This window comes from Scyliorhinus canicula, chromosome 3, assembly GCF_902713615.1.
Source record: "Scyliorhinus canicula chromosome 3, sScyCan1.1, whole genome shotgun sequence".
In the NCBI taxonomy this organism is placed as follows: Eukaryota; Metazoa; Chordata; class Chondrichthyes; order Carcharhiniformes; family Scyliorhinidae; genus Scyliorhinus; species Scyliorhinus canicula.
In genome coordinates, this window is record NC_052148.1 from 200,469,381 (window position 1) to 200,484,064 (window position 14,684).

A 14,684-nucleotide genomic window follows, 5' to 3' on the forward strand; every position below is an offset into this window, starting at 1 on the left:
ATCACTTCATACCCTGGGTCAACCTAATGAACCTTCTCTGGACTGCCTCCAATGCCAGTATCTCTTTCCTTAGATAAGGGGATCAAAACTGTTCACAGTATTCCACTTGTGCTCTAGGTAGTGTCTTGTATAGTTTTAAGCAAGACTTCCCTATTTTTATACTCCATTCCCTTTGAAATAAAGGCCAACATTCCATTTGCCTTCCCAATTACCTTCTGAACTTGCATGCTAGCTTTTTGTGATTTATGCATGAGGACCCCCAAATCCCTCTGTGCTGCAGCTTTCTGCAGCCTTTCTGCATTTAAATAATATTCCGCCCCTTTGTTCTCCCTACCAAGGTGCATAACTTCACATTTACCAACATTATATTCCATCCGCCAAATTTTTGCCCTCTGACCTAGCCTGTCTATGTCCCTCCTTTCAAGGCTCCTCTTTAACCAAGCTGTTCTAATCGCTATCGCTAACAAAAACAGAGGAAGCTGGAAAAAGAAACTCAACAGATCTTGCAGCATCTGTCGGGAGAGGAAACAGAGTTAATGTTTCGAGTCCGCCTGACCCTTTGCAGAACTAAAGAGAGGTGAAATTGTGATTATGTATGTGGTGATATGATCTGCATACTCGTCTGCCATTGGGCCAGAACGTCGGCTTACCATTGGCCCTGGTCGGTCATGTGCCTCTCGACCGATTGGCCGAGAGGCTGAGTTAACCACGCCTCTATTAACGAGGTATAAGTGCCCAGATGCCTGACGATCGTCCCTTTCCACTGTAGACAACCGCAGAGCTGTGTTCTAGTCAATTAAAGCCAGACTTTGGTAAATCACTCGCCTCGCATGCAATCGATGGTACATCAATGTATAAGAGGGAGTGAAAGAGCTGTAACAGTGATTAGTGGGAGCTAGGAGAGATTGCAATGAAGATGTAGCACAATTTAAGAACAAGTGACAGATGGCCCGGTGGGGGAGGGGAAACCCAATGCAAGCTGGAGGAGCAGCACCTCCTTTTCCAATTAGGCATGTTACAGCCCTCAGGACACTGAGTTCAACAGCTTTAGACTGTGACCTTCTCCATATTTACCTATTTTTTGGGTCCTACGCAAACCCCCACCCCTACCATGTTTTTGTTTCAGATTCCAGCATTTGTAATATTTTGGGGTTTTATTTTGTTCCAATCTCTATGTGGTTGAGTATCAAATTTTGTGTGATAATATTCCTGTGAAGCATCTTGAGACATTATAGGGATTATATAATATAAATTGGACTTGAGGCTGCAGGATGGGATTGAGGAGAGGGAGAGAGCGAATTAGAGGACAGGGATGAGAACAGGACTAATGATTGGAAGGTTAGGATGCCAATGGGTCAAGGAGGGAATGAGATGGGAGGAATGGGTGTAACCATTAGCATTTCCCACTGAGTTGGGAGCTGCAGTGCTCTGCTAAATGGGAGCGATGCTGAACAAGGAACAGCCAGTAGAGGAGTGAGTGAAGCCTGGGTAATAGTGAAAGACCATTTCCATTGGTTAGCAAATAGGGAACTAGAAAGTGGAGGATTCTCATTAGAAGAACTTAGAGGGAAAAGAGGAGGAAGGTCTTGAACTGAGAGCTTTTATACCATGGAATCCTTCATTACCTTTTTATTGTGGTAGAAATCAAAAGGGAACCAGATAAATATTCAAAAAGAAGGAATGTAAAAGATTTTTGCAGGGTGGAATAGGAATATAGGACAGAGTGCCGACACGATGGACAAATAGTCTGCTCCTGCACTATCATTTCTGTAATCCTATGATAATATTCCTTTTCCAAATCCGGGGCACAGGGAGTGACCTGTGTTAGTGCTGGATTAAGATGGAGTACCCAAACACTTGAGTACACTGCCCAATGTGAGAATGCTCAGTTTGGTTCAGGTTGGTCAATACCTCCCGGATTCGATGTGAGATTCAAACACCGGTCAGCTCTGACTGAGTTTCCCAGCTCAAATCTGTCACCTTCACTGAAAACCTGAGATCAAGGAGATGGGGTAGAGAGAGGACTACTTAAAAGTGACCACGCTTGTGGTTTCAGGGTGAATTTTGGCTCGTTACAGAACTATAGAATCAGCTACAGATTGGTTATCAAGGCATTACACCTATTAATACCAGTTGCATACAAGCCATCAGTATAATATTGTGGGCTTTGAGAGGAATCTGAGGTTACCACTCTACTCTTAGTTACCAATGCAATTTCAGGGAGTTACCATCAATTAAGAGGGCAGCACGGTAGCATGGTGGTTAGCATAAATGCTTCACAGCTCCAGGGTCCCAGGTTCGATTCCCGGCTGGGTCACTGTCTGTGCGGAGTCTGCACGTCCTCCCCGTGTGTGTGTGGGTTTCCTCCGGGTGCTCCGGTTTCCTCCCACAGTCCAAAGATGTGCGGGTTAGGTGGATTGGCCAGGCTAAATTGCCCTTAGTGTCCTAAAAAATAAGGTTAATGGGGGTTGTTGGGTTGCTGGGATAGGTATACGTGGGCTTGAGTAGGGTGATCATTGCTCGGCACAACATCGAGGGCCGAAGGGCCTGTTCTGTGCTGTACTGTTCTAATTCTAATTCTAAGAGGTGGATTGAAAATCCCCTTCCCGTTCTGTTTCCTTCTGTAAATCACTTCCCTGCACACTCTTTCCCCACTTGGCTGCCCCCTACCTTGGCCAGCCCCACAGTCCTTTGTTGGATGCATAGAAAGTTGAGAATGATACCCAAGTCCCCACCTAATGTAGGAATGAGTAAATTGACATGTATCTTGCAGCTAGATTTTAACATTTTTTGTAAACTCATCTTTACACTTGCTAAATGCAACAATAGTTCTAGTTTTGTAGTCATTTGATCGTACAGAACTAGAGTGTCACTGTAAAAAGAGACACGTTGAAGCTTTTCATCTTGGACACACCAGGACAGATGCAAGAATACCAATTAGTAATGGGAACAACAATTTATACTTCATGAGAAGAGAGTGATGTTTGCTTGGCAAGTGGACTCTGATTGGTGGAGGCGTTGCCATGGGGAATGCACCAGTTAATTTAAAACTGACAGTTAACTGCCAAGCTTTGTTTAAATGCAAACCTGGCAGGTTGACTCTGATTGGTCAAGACATTGCCCTGGGGAATGAACCAAAGCATTGCTGTCACCTATTTTGATCAGTTGAAGCAGGCGCAATGTGTGTTCTTGCGAATGCCCTGATTAATGAAAGATGTGGATGTTTGTCACCACCTAAACCTTCTGTCTGACTCCGTCCACGCAGTCCTGATATCTCTTTTTGTGGGAAATTGCCTTTCTAACAAACAGACCAATTTTTCTCTGGTCTACTTAGTTAGCAGAACCTATTTCTGTACTTTTTTGCGATCGTGAGTGTTGTACAATAAATTGTTTTTGGTAATCCATATATTTAGCATTCTCCATTTGTATCACTTCAACTTGACCGAAGAATATTTCCCTGATTTTTGCATCGCAAATCCTGTCTCAGCTGTGCGAGCTACAAATGACGACTGGTTATCTGAGGGTTGGGTGCACATTGGAGTTTTGTTTTGACTTTGCATATGATAAAAAAAGTGTGAGAGTGAATCAGCGACCCATCTTGCACCTTGACACATTTTTATTCCCAATGGTTTTTATGCAAAGATGAATTTTTAAAAAATATATATTTTTATTAAAATTTTCACATTTTCACAAAAAAGAACAGTAACAGAAAATTCTAACAACAAAAAGAACAAATCCCCCCCCTCCCCCTGCCGTATATACAAAAGAGAAACAATAAATAAGCGCCTGTCGTTGGCAAAGATTCAACCCAAAGCAAAAACAAAGAGACAGCCCCCCCCCGGTGGCTGCTGCTGCTGACCTTTTGTTTTTACCGTTCTGCCAGGAGATCTAGGAATGGTTGCCATCTCCTGAAAAACCCCTGCACTGACCCTCTTAGGGCAAATTTCACCCCCTCCAATTTAATAAACCCCGCCATATCGTTGATCCAGGCCTCCACGCTTGGGGGCCTCGCATCCTTCCACTGAAGAAGAATCCTCCGCCGGGCTACTAGGGACGTAAAGGCCAGAACACCGGCCTCTTTCGCCTCCTGCACTCCCGGCTCCACTGCAACCCCAAATATTGCGAGTCCCCAGCCTGGATTGACCCTGGATCCTACCACCCCCGATACCGTCCTTGCTACACCCTTCCAAAATTCCCCCAGCGCTGGGCATGCCCAAAACATATGGGCATGGTTTGCTGGGCCCCCAGAGCCTAATACACCTGTCCTCTCTCCCAAAAAAATGGCTCATCCTTGCCCCGGTCATATGAGCCCTATGCAGCACCTTAAAGTGTATGAGGCTAAGCCTCGCACAAGACGAGGAGGAGTTCACCCTTTCCAGGGCAGTCGCCCACGTCCCCTCCTCAATCTCCTCACCCAGCTCCTCCTCCCATTTACCTTTCAGCTCCTCCACTGAGGCCTCGTCTACCTCCTGCATCACCTGGTACGCTTCCAAGATCCTCCCCTCTCCAACCCACACCCCCGAGAGCACCCTGTCCTGGACACCACGCGGCGGCAGCAGAGGGAACCCCGCCACCTGCCGCCTGACAAATGCCCTTACTTTCATGTACCTAAAGGTGTTCCCCGGGGGGAGCCCAAACTTCCCTTCCAGCTCACCCAGGCTCGCGAACGTCCCGTCTATGAACAGGTCCCCCAGCCTCCCGACACCTGCTCTGTGCCAACTCAGGAACCCGCCATCAATTCTCCCCGGAACAAACCGGTGGTTCCCCCGTATCGGGGACCCCATCGAGGCCCCCACCTCCCCCCTGTGCCGCCTCCATTGCCCCCAAATCTTGAGGGTAGCTGCCACCACGGGCTCGTGGTATACCTCGTTGGAGGCAGCGGCGCCGTCACCAGCGCTTCTAGGCTTGTGCCCACACAGGATGCCATCTCCATCCACTTCCATGCTGACCCCTCCCCGTCCATTACCCACTTACGCACCATCGCTGCATTGGCAGCCCAATAATACCCACAGAGGTTGGGCAACGCCAGCCCCCCCCCCCCCCATCCCTGCCCCACTCCAAGAACACCCGTCTCACCCTTGGAGTCCCGTGTGCCCACACAAACCCCGTAATGCTCCTGTTAAATGCAAAGATAAATTGGAAGATGTGGGAAATAGGCTACCAATTTACCGTTGCCTGTTTTGTACCATTGCAAAAAGTCAAAGTCTTATGCCTTTGAGCTGAGTGGATTGCAGACCGATCAGTGGTACACTGCGAGCATGTACTTCCCCTTCTCAATGCTGTTGATTTGACATTTCCATTCCTTTCAGATGACCGTGGAAGAGGTTATGACTACGACAGCGTACCTGGAACTGTTCCTCCGCAGCATCTCCGAGCCTGCACTACTGCAGACCTTCCTCAGCTTTATTCTGCTGCATGAGCATGACAAAGTGCCGATCCTAGATACGCTTGTCAGCAGAATTAACACCCCCTTTCGGGTAAGACTACTTTTCACTTTGACCTGAACTGTGCTGTTGATTTATAATCTGTCTTCTTATAGCCAGTTGCTTCCCCTCTTCCAATGCAATTTATTTGACAACACGCACGCAAAAATGCAGTCAAAATGCAGTTGAGCAACAATGATCTAAATGAATGAATAGAACTTCAAAATTCACACGCAGCAAGGTCACAAGTTCTCTCAGTGATCTGTTAATTTTTTCTTTATGTTGGGGTGAGAGTGAGGACTGGGCCTTTGGCTTGAGTGTTCCTGGGGGTTGGTAAGGAAAACGTCAGCCAGGACCTTTGTTCCTGACTGTGCAGTGAGTCGCTTGAGGGTTACAAGGTAGCAAGGAATGAGCTAAAAAAAAGTGCTTAGGAGAGCTAGGAGGGGGCATGAGAAGACCTTGGCGGGTTGGATCAAGGAAAACCCCAAGGCTTTTTACTCTTATGTGAGAAATAAAATAATGACCAGGGTAAGGGTAGGGCCGGTCAAGGACAGTAGTGGGAACTTGTGCATGGAGTCAGAAGAAATAGGAGAGGCGTTGAATGAAAACTTTTCTTCAGTGCTCACCAAGGAGAGGGGGCATGTTTTTGAGGATGAGAGTGTGATACAGGCGGGTAGGCTGTAGGACAGGGGTGGGAAAAGGTCTTTATGCGGCCCACCAAGTCATTAAAAAAAAATGTAAAAAATTTTTTTTTTGTTTTTTTAATTTTTAATTATATTTTTTAAGGTTAATGGGGGGGGGCTGTTGGGTTACTTACTGGTATAGGGTCGATACGTTGACTTGAGTAGGGTGATCATTGCTCGGCACAACGTCGAGGGCCGAAGGGCCTGTTCTGTGCTGTACTGTTCTATATTCTATATGAGGCGCCCAGAATCATAACCGGGTGATGTAATTATTTTACTTAATATACTATGCGGCCCTTTAAAATTGTGAATTTCTGAATGTGGCCCTTGCACGGAAAAGTTTGCCCACCCCTGCTATAGGAGGTAGATGTTCTGAGGAAGGATGTATTAGCAATTTTGAAAAGCCTGAGGGTTGACAAGTCCCCTGGGGCAGATGGGATATATCCAAGGATTCTTTGGGAGGCAAGGGATGAGATTGCAGAGCCTTTGGCTTTGATCTTTGGGTCCTCACTGTCCACGGGGATAGTGCCAGAGGACTGGAGAGTGGTGAATGTTGTTCCTCAGTTCAAGAAAGGGAATAGGAATGACCCTGATAATTATAGGCCGGTTAGTCTTACTTCGGTGGTCGGTAAGTTAATGGAAAAGGTCCTGAAGGATAGGATTTATGACCATTTGGAAAGATGCAGCTTAATCCCGGATAGTCAACACGGATTTGTGAAGGGCAGGTCTTGCCTCACAAATTTGATTGAATTCTTTGAGGAGGTAACTAAGTGTGTAGATGAAGGTAGAGCAGTTGATGTCGTATACATGGATTTTAGTAAGGCGTTTGATAAGGTTCCCCATGGTCGGCTCATGAAGAAAGTAAGGAGGTGTGGGATAGAGGGAAATTTGGTCAATTGGATAAGTAACTGGCTATCACATAGAAGACAGAGGGTGGTGGTGGATGGAAAATTTTCAGACAGGAGACCAGTTACCAGCGGGCTACCACAGGGATCAGTGCTGGGTCCTCTGCTATTTGTGATTTTTATCAATGACTTGGAGGAGGGGGCTGAAGGGTGGGTCAGTAAATTTGCTGATGACACCAAGATTGGTGGAGTAGTGGATGAGATGGATGGCTGTTGTAGGCTGCAAAGAGACATTGATAGGATACAGAGCTGGGCCAAAAAATGGCAGATGGAGTTTAACCCTGATAAGTGCGAGGTGATTCATTTTGGTAGAAACAATTTGAATGCGGACTACAGGGTCAACGGCAGGGTTCTGAGGGATGTGGAGGAACAGAGAGATCCTGGGGTTCATGTCCACTGATCTCTGAAGGTTGCCACTCAAGTGGATAGAGCCGTGAAGAAGGCTTATAATGTGTTAGCGTTTATTAACAGGGGGCTTGAGTTTAAGAGCTGCGGGGTTATGCTGCAACTATACATGACCCTGGTGAGACCACATTTGGGGTATTGTGTGCAGTTCTGGTCACCTCATTATAGGAAGGATGTGGAAGCATTGGAAAGGGTGCAAAGGAGATTTACCAGGATGTTGCCTGGTTCGCAGGATAGGTCATATGAGGAAAGGTTGAGGGAGCTAGGGCTTTATTCTTTGGAGCGGAGGAGGATGAGAGCCGACTTAATAAAGGTTTACAAGATGATGAGGGGGATAGGTAGAGTGGACGTTCAGAGACTATTTCCTCGGGTGGATGTAGCTGTTACAAAGGGGCATAACTATAACGTTCAGGGAGGGAGATATAGGAGGGATATCCGAGGTAGGTTCTTTACCCAGAGAGTGGTTAGGGTGTGGAATGGACTGCCTGCTGTGATAGTGGAATCGGACACTTTAGGAACTTTCAAGCGGTTATTGGATAGGCACATGGAGCACACCAGAATTACGGGGAGTTGGATAGCTTGATCTTGGTTTTGGACAATGCTCGGCACAACATCGAGGGCCGAAGGGCCTTTTCTGTGCTGTACTGTTGTATGTTCTATCCAGGAGTAAGTGTGTGTGTATCCTGTGCAAGACAGAATCGGGGGGGGGGGGGGGGGGATATTTCCTGAAGTTGTTCCATTTTTCAAAATAAATAATAATCATAAGTGTTCTTTCTAGTATGTTTAGCGTATTAGTAGGCCAACAGGCCCCAGAAATTGCGCAAATCACTCAACACGTCAGGCTACGTCAGTGGGGAGCAAATCCGAAGTTTCAGGTTAATGCCGTTTCTTTAGAAGATTTTGGAAATAAACAATTTTAAGAAAGTGTAGAGCATGGAAAATGGAGGGGCAGGTGGCATTCATTGTTTCACTTTCCATTTTGGCAGTGGGCCTCTAGTATTATGTATGAAACGTTATTGACACATGTGACTTATCAGGCACAAGGCATAAATATTTGTGGTTAGCCTGAAATGCGCTCAGTTTTCTCTGCTGGTCTCCACACAACCATATATCAATTGGCTTTATGGAGCCAGGTGTGCTGGGCCTCTGCCAGGGACTGGTGAGCAGCCTGCTAGCAGGCCCACAAGAAGCTAGCTTAGGAAACGGGGTGAAACTATTTCATTACGTGCTCTCTTCTACAAGAAAATTACTGGGTTTAGATTTGTAAAAGATTTAAGGACTCTTGTGCTGTTTCCTTTATGGGTTCAATCAAGTGGAAGACGATTTTATAAAAAGAGATGTTAAAATGTGTAAGATATTTAACGCATTACTTGGAGGCTTTTATTAAATTGATTTAATCACTCGGGAGTTTAGAAATGCAGCTGCTTTTCAAGTGGCAAAAAATTGAGCATTTTCCATAAAAGAAAAATCACCAAGCAAGAAGGCCATTCAGTTCATCATGATAAGAACCATCCAATTAGTCGAACTCCTCCGTCCTTTCTCCATAACCCTGCAAATCTTTTCAAGGAAGTACTCAATTCACTTGTCATCTTTTTTTTGTTCAAGGTGTTTTATTTTATTTCTTTTCCTTTTGTCACCAGCAGGAAGTGGGCAGACAAGTGGTTGAAATAGTGACCAAGTAGTTATTGCTACATTCTCGGTATGTTCCCGTCCATCACTGTATTAACCACACTGGGAGGCAGTCTGCTTTGCAGCTCTATTAAAATCGGGATCCTGCGATGCAGTTAGGACCTAAATGTATTTTTAATAGAAAATTGCCAGCCAGGGCTTGTGAAGTTGGTGGGTTTGGTGCCGTGGAGTCACAAAAGCTGTGGTTAAAGGCCACAGTCTATTACAGGCAAATGGATCATTCCTCAATATTGCTCCCGGTAACATGGCAAAGTAGCTTCCAGGAGTTGAGGGAATGTACCCCATCCTTCAGCTATGGCTCACGTCATCCCACAACACCTATCCAATTCAGGTAATGTTAAAGGCAGAAGACCACCAGGATCACGCTCGTACATACCCCGTCATACTGAGAGACATGCATTTGAAGGAGTCTGAGCAGCAGGAGTCTTTTTCGATTGAGGGAGATCAGGGAATGGTGAGGAAAGCATGTGAGAAAAAGATGTCCACCAGGTGATGTAAGAGATCATCTTATTGTTCAGTGATTCTGGTGATCTGATCACAGCCCTGTCCTGAAAATTTCCACAGATCTCCTCGTAACATTCTCCACCACCCACTTCATCCAGTATTGAAGAAGGTGCCAATCATTCAGACAGCTTCTAAATTAATGACATACTAACCGTACAGGCACAAGAAGCTGTTGGGAAACCACACTTCAGACTAAAGTGCCAGCTAGGATGATATATGCATTCTGTTGATTTTCTTAGTTTTTTTTTTATAAATGTTTTTTATTGGGTTTTTGAACATAGCATATTTACAGTTATGTACACAGATTGAAATATATGTATAAAAAACGGTAGGATATTGTACACCAGATCAAAAACAGCAACTCTGTACAGTTTGCAATATTACGTTTAACAAATAAGTAGGCATCTGTTTGTGGTGGGGCGGGGAAACTGGGAAGATATATCATTTGGGTGCCGGAAAAACAATTACAGTAGTTATGTCAAATACAGAAAGGCCAATACGAGAATGGATCTGGTTGTTACTTGCTTCTTCTGGACGTTTTTCGCTGCCGTTGTTGTTGGGTGTTAACCTCCGCTTCGGCCGTTCCTCCCGTCTTTCTCCCGTATTTTCTTGCTCTCTGTTACTGTATTTGCCAAGTTTGTTGTCGTTTCCCATGCTCTCCTTCCGGCTTTCATTCACTCGCCTCCTTGGATTTTCTTAGTTGATCAGTCCATAGTGCTTTACTAAAATATAGAGATTCCTAACCCTGCTACCCCAAAAGATGCTCTGCTGGTGACTGGAGGGCTGCTGTTCATCATAACTTCATAGCTAGTGACTTATGGGTGTTCGAAGCTGAAGGCCCAGTTTCAGGTTGCACTACAGCAATGGCTGGGCAGTGTACCGGGTTGTACCATGCAGGTATTGTTTGAAAGTGTGGTACAAAAGCAAATGTGCCATCATCCTAGGAGAGGGCAGCATGATGTACTTGATAACGCTATCAATACCCCAGTGGGATAGCAAACTGCACAAGGTGAGTAACTGTTTGAAAGCTCCTATCTATTTGCTCTCGCAGCTTCCAGGCAAGGTAATTCTAAAATAATTCACAGACTGATTACAGTAAAGAGAAAGGAGCAGAGGTTTCAGTGCAGAGTTGCTTCTGTTTAAATGCCTGGAGCTGGAAATGATGTGGAGATGCCGGCGTTGGACTGGGGTGAGCACAGTGAGAAGTCTTACAACACCAGGTTAAAGTCCAACAGGTTTATTTTGAATCACAAGCTTTCGGACTTTGTCTATATATATATGTTTCTGGAACCCACCTCTTCATTCACCCGAGGAAGGATCTGTGCTCCGAAAGCTAGTGATTCAAAACAAACCTGTTGGACTCTAACCTGGTGTTGTAAGACTTCTCACTGGAGCTGGAAAGGCTGTGAATATCGACTCCCTTTGTGAGCACTGCAGAATTCTTGGTCATGTGAGATTTCACTACACTGACTGGACTCTTGCATTCTCTTAGTCACGCTGCTGCAACAGGCGTATGAGTACTGCTGGAGCCTGAGGCCTGCAGTTTTCTTTTCAGGGTGGGGCTCCTGAAGTCCTCCCTGTCCTGCTTGGCTGGGAGAAGGTCCTGCCGTCCAATGAGCTGTCCCCTGGGCTATCCTTACCACAGGGGTTTGTTGCTGATCACTAGTACTGAGTGGCCCAACACGTACAGACCCAACTGTCTCAATATCTAATCCATGGGCATCACCAATATCTGAGCAGGTGCCTGGGAGGGAAAGAGCACCGTACAACCTCAAAGAGCATCTTCCTCTGTGGTATATTCTTCTGCTGTACATTTTACTGCTGAGTAGTACCTAAAAGAAGGAGAAAGGGGTAAGAATTAGGATGGTACATCAAAGATGGACATCAGGTTATGGTCCTGAGGGTGCAGCTTGAAGTTTGAAGGTTGCTGCGTATTTTTGTGATGAATGAAGGGTTACAAATAATAGACAAACAGATTGTTCAGGTAAGCTACTCGTGAAAGCAAATTGGTGATGGATTGGGCATATGCATCCAGTACTTGTGGTGAGAACCAAAAAAGAAATGACGTGTAATAGGATGGGGAGATGATGGATGCAAAGTTAAGTGAAGGGAGAGACAGGGATACAGGGAGGAGGTGGTTGCCTGAGTGCTAACATGTGACAGGAAATCTGTGTTGGTGTGTGACAGGAAGAGGCGAGCATGTTTGCAATGAGAGGAGTGTACGTTAGTTTGTCCTTGTGAAGGGATGTGATGGAGGGGAGGGAATTGCTAAGAGTAGTGGTGTAGGGGGTGAAAGGAGTGTTGTCAGCTCTTTCATTTCCTACTGAAAGTTGGGGACAGATGCAGAGGCGTTAATTGCTGCTCATTTCATTGTTCTCCTTTCCACTTTGAACCCTGCATTGAATCCAGGTGTGTAAGAGACTAATCCTGTCGGACAGGTCTTTCTAAGCTTGCTTTATAGTGACTCCTATAAGGAAACTGCTGGATCTCACTCATCCGGAATTCCTCCATTCGGACTTCCAGGGAGGCCTCAATAAAAATGTGTGGGTGGCCGCGGGGGGAGGGGGGGGGGGGGGGAGGGGGGGGGGGGGAAGGGGTGGTGGATAAAGGGAACATACACAACTTGCCTTATGTCCAACACATTGGAAGGACAACATTTAGTCAAATGAAAATGAGGCTTGGACAATATTATTGCCCAGACTTCACATTAATATGCCCCTTCTTTTATTATCTTTTGCGTGATAATTTAAGTGTGCAGGATTAAAATTATTTGCGCAGTTGCCTACACATGGTAGTTTATCGGGACAACTTGTGCTCAGCCTGTCCAGGAGCTTCTGGGTTGTTGGCCGACCATACATCATAAACGGAAAATTGCTTCATATTGATGAAGCTCAATTTGTGCCTTTAGTTAAGATTGGGATTTATGTGTACGATTGGAAAGAAAACAGACAGGAAGCCTGGCCCTGCTCCAATTGAGGCCCTTAAGTTGCCAATTATGGCCACCTTAATGACTGTTTGCCAACGAGCAACAATTTTTAGGCTTGGCAGAAACATAAGAACATAAGAACATAAGAACTAGGAGCAGGAGTAGGCCATCTGGCCCCTCGAGCCTGCTCCGCCATTCAATTAGATCATGGCTGATCTTTTGTGGACTCAGCTCCACTTTCCGGCCCGAACACCATAACCCTTAATCCCTTTATTCTTCAAAAAACTATCTATCTTTACCTTAAAAACATGTAATGAAGGAGCCTCAACTGCTTCACTGGGAAAGGAATTCCATAGATTCACAACCCTTTGGGTGAAGAAGTTCCTCCTAAACTCAGTCCTAAATCTACTTCCCCTTATTTTGAGGCTATGTCCCCTAGTTCTGCTGTCACCCGCCAGTGGAAACAACCTGCCCGCATCTATCCTATCTATTCCCTTCATAATTTTAAATGTTTCTATAAGATCCCCCCTCATCCTTCTAAATTCCAACGAGTACAGTCCCAGTCTACTCAACCTCTCCTCATAATCCAACCCCTTCAGATCTGGGATTAACCTAGTGAATCTCCTCTGCACACCCTCCAGCGCCAGTACGTCCTTTCTCAAGTAAGGAGACCAAAACTGAACACAATACTCCAGGTGTGGCCGCACTAACACCTTATACAATTGCAACATAACCTCCCTAGTCTTAAACTCCATCCCTCTAGCAATGAAGGACAAAATTCCATTTGCCTTCTTAATCACCTGTTGCACTTGTAAACCAACCTTCTGTGACCCATGCGCTAGCACACCCAAGTCTCTCTGAACAGCGGCATGCTTTAATATTTTATCGTTTAAATAATAATCCCGTTTGCTGTTATTCCTACCAAAATGGATAACCTCACATTTGTCAACATTGTATTCCATCTGCCAGACCCTAGCCCATTCACTTAACCTATCCAAATCCCTCTGCAGACTTCCAGTATCCTCTGCACTTTCCGCTTTACCACTCATCTTAGTGTCATCTGCAAATTTGGACACATTGCCCTTGGTCCCCAACTCCAAATCATCTATGTAAATTGTGAACAATTGTGGGCCCAACACGGATCCCTGAGGGACACCACTAGCTACTGATTGCCAACCAGAGAAACACCCATTTATCCCAACTCTTTGCTTTCTATTAATTAACCAATCCTCTATCCATGCTACTACTTTACCCTTAATGCCATGCATCTTTATCTTATGCAGCAACCTTTTGTGTGGCACCTTGTCAAAGGCTTTCTGGAAATCCAGATATACCACATCCATCGGCTCCCCGTTATCTACTGCACTGGTAATGTCCTCAAAAAATTCCACTAAATTAGTTAGGCATGACCTGCCCTTTACGAACCCATGCTGCGTCTGCCCAATGGGACAATTTCTATCCAGATGCCTCGTAATTTCTTCCTTGATGATAGATTCCAGCATCTTCCCTACTACCGAAGTTAAGCTCACTGGCCTATAATTTCCTGCTTTCTGCCTACCTCCTTTTTTAAACAGTGGCGTCACGTTTGCTAATTTCCAATCCACCGGGACCACCCCAGAGTCTAGTGAATTTCGGTAAATTATCACTAGTGCATCTGCAATTTCCCTAGCCATCTCTTTTAGCACTCTGGGATGCATTCCATCAGGGCCAGGAGACTTGTCTACCTTTAGCCCCATTAGCTTGCCCATCACTCCCTCCTTAGTGATAACAATCCTCTCCAGGTCCTCACCTGTCATAGCCTCATTTCTATCAGTCGCTGGCATGTTATTTGTGTCTTCCACTGTGAAGACCGACCCAAAAAACCTGTTCAGTTCCTCAGCCATTTCCTCATTTTCCATTATTAAAACTCCCTTCTCATCCTCTAAAGGACCAATATTTACCTTAGCCACTCTTTTTTGTCTTATATATTTGTAAAAACTTTTACTGTCTGTTTTTATATTCTGAGCAAGTTTACTCTCATACTCTATCTTACTCTTCTTTATAGCTTTTTTAGTAGCTTTCTGTTGCCCCCTAAAGATTTCTCAGTCCTCTAATCTCCCAGCAATCTTTGCCACTTTATATGCTTTTTCCTTCAATTTGATACTCTCCC

At 45.3% G+C, this 14,684-nt stretch overlaps 1 protein-coding gene across 7 annotated transcripts in view; it reads left to right on the forward strand.

Annotated features, from left to right (window-relative positions):
- Positions 1-14,684, forward strand: part of fam160a1a (family with sequence similarity 160 member A1a) — a 225,551-nt gene that overhangs the window by 148,116 nt on the left and 62,751 nt on the right. For all 7 annotated transcript variants that reach the window (XM_038791988.1, XM_038791989.1, XM_038791984.1 and 4 more), the window contains one exon: positions 5,310-5,477. In XM_038791988.1, coding sequence (XP_038647916.1) covers positions 5,310-5,477 — 168 coding nt within the window. The remainder of the gene's footprint in view (positions 1-5,309; positions 5,478-14,684) is intronic.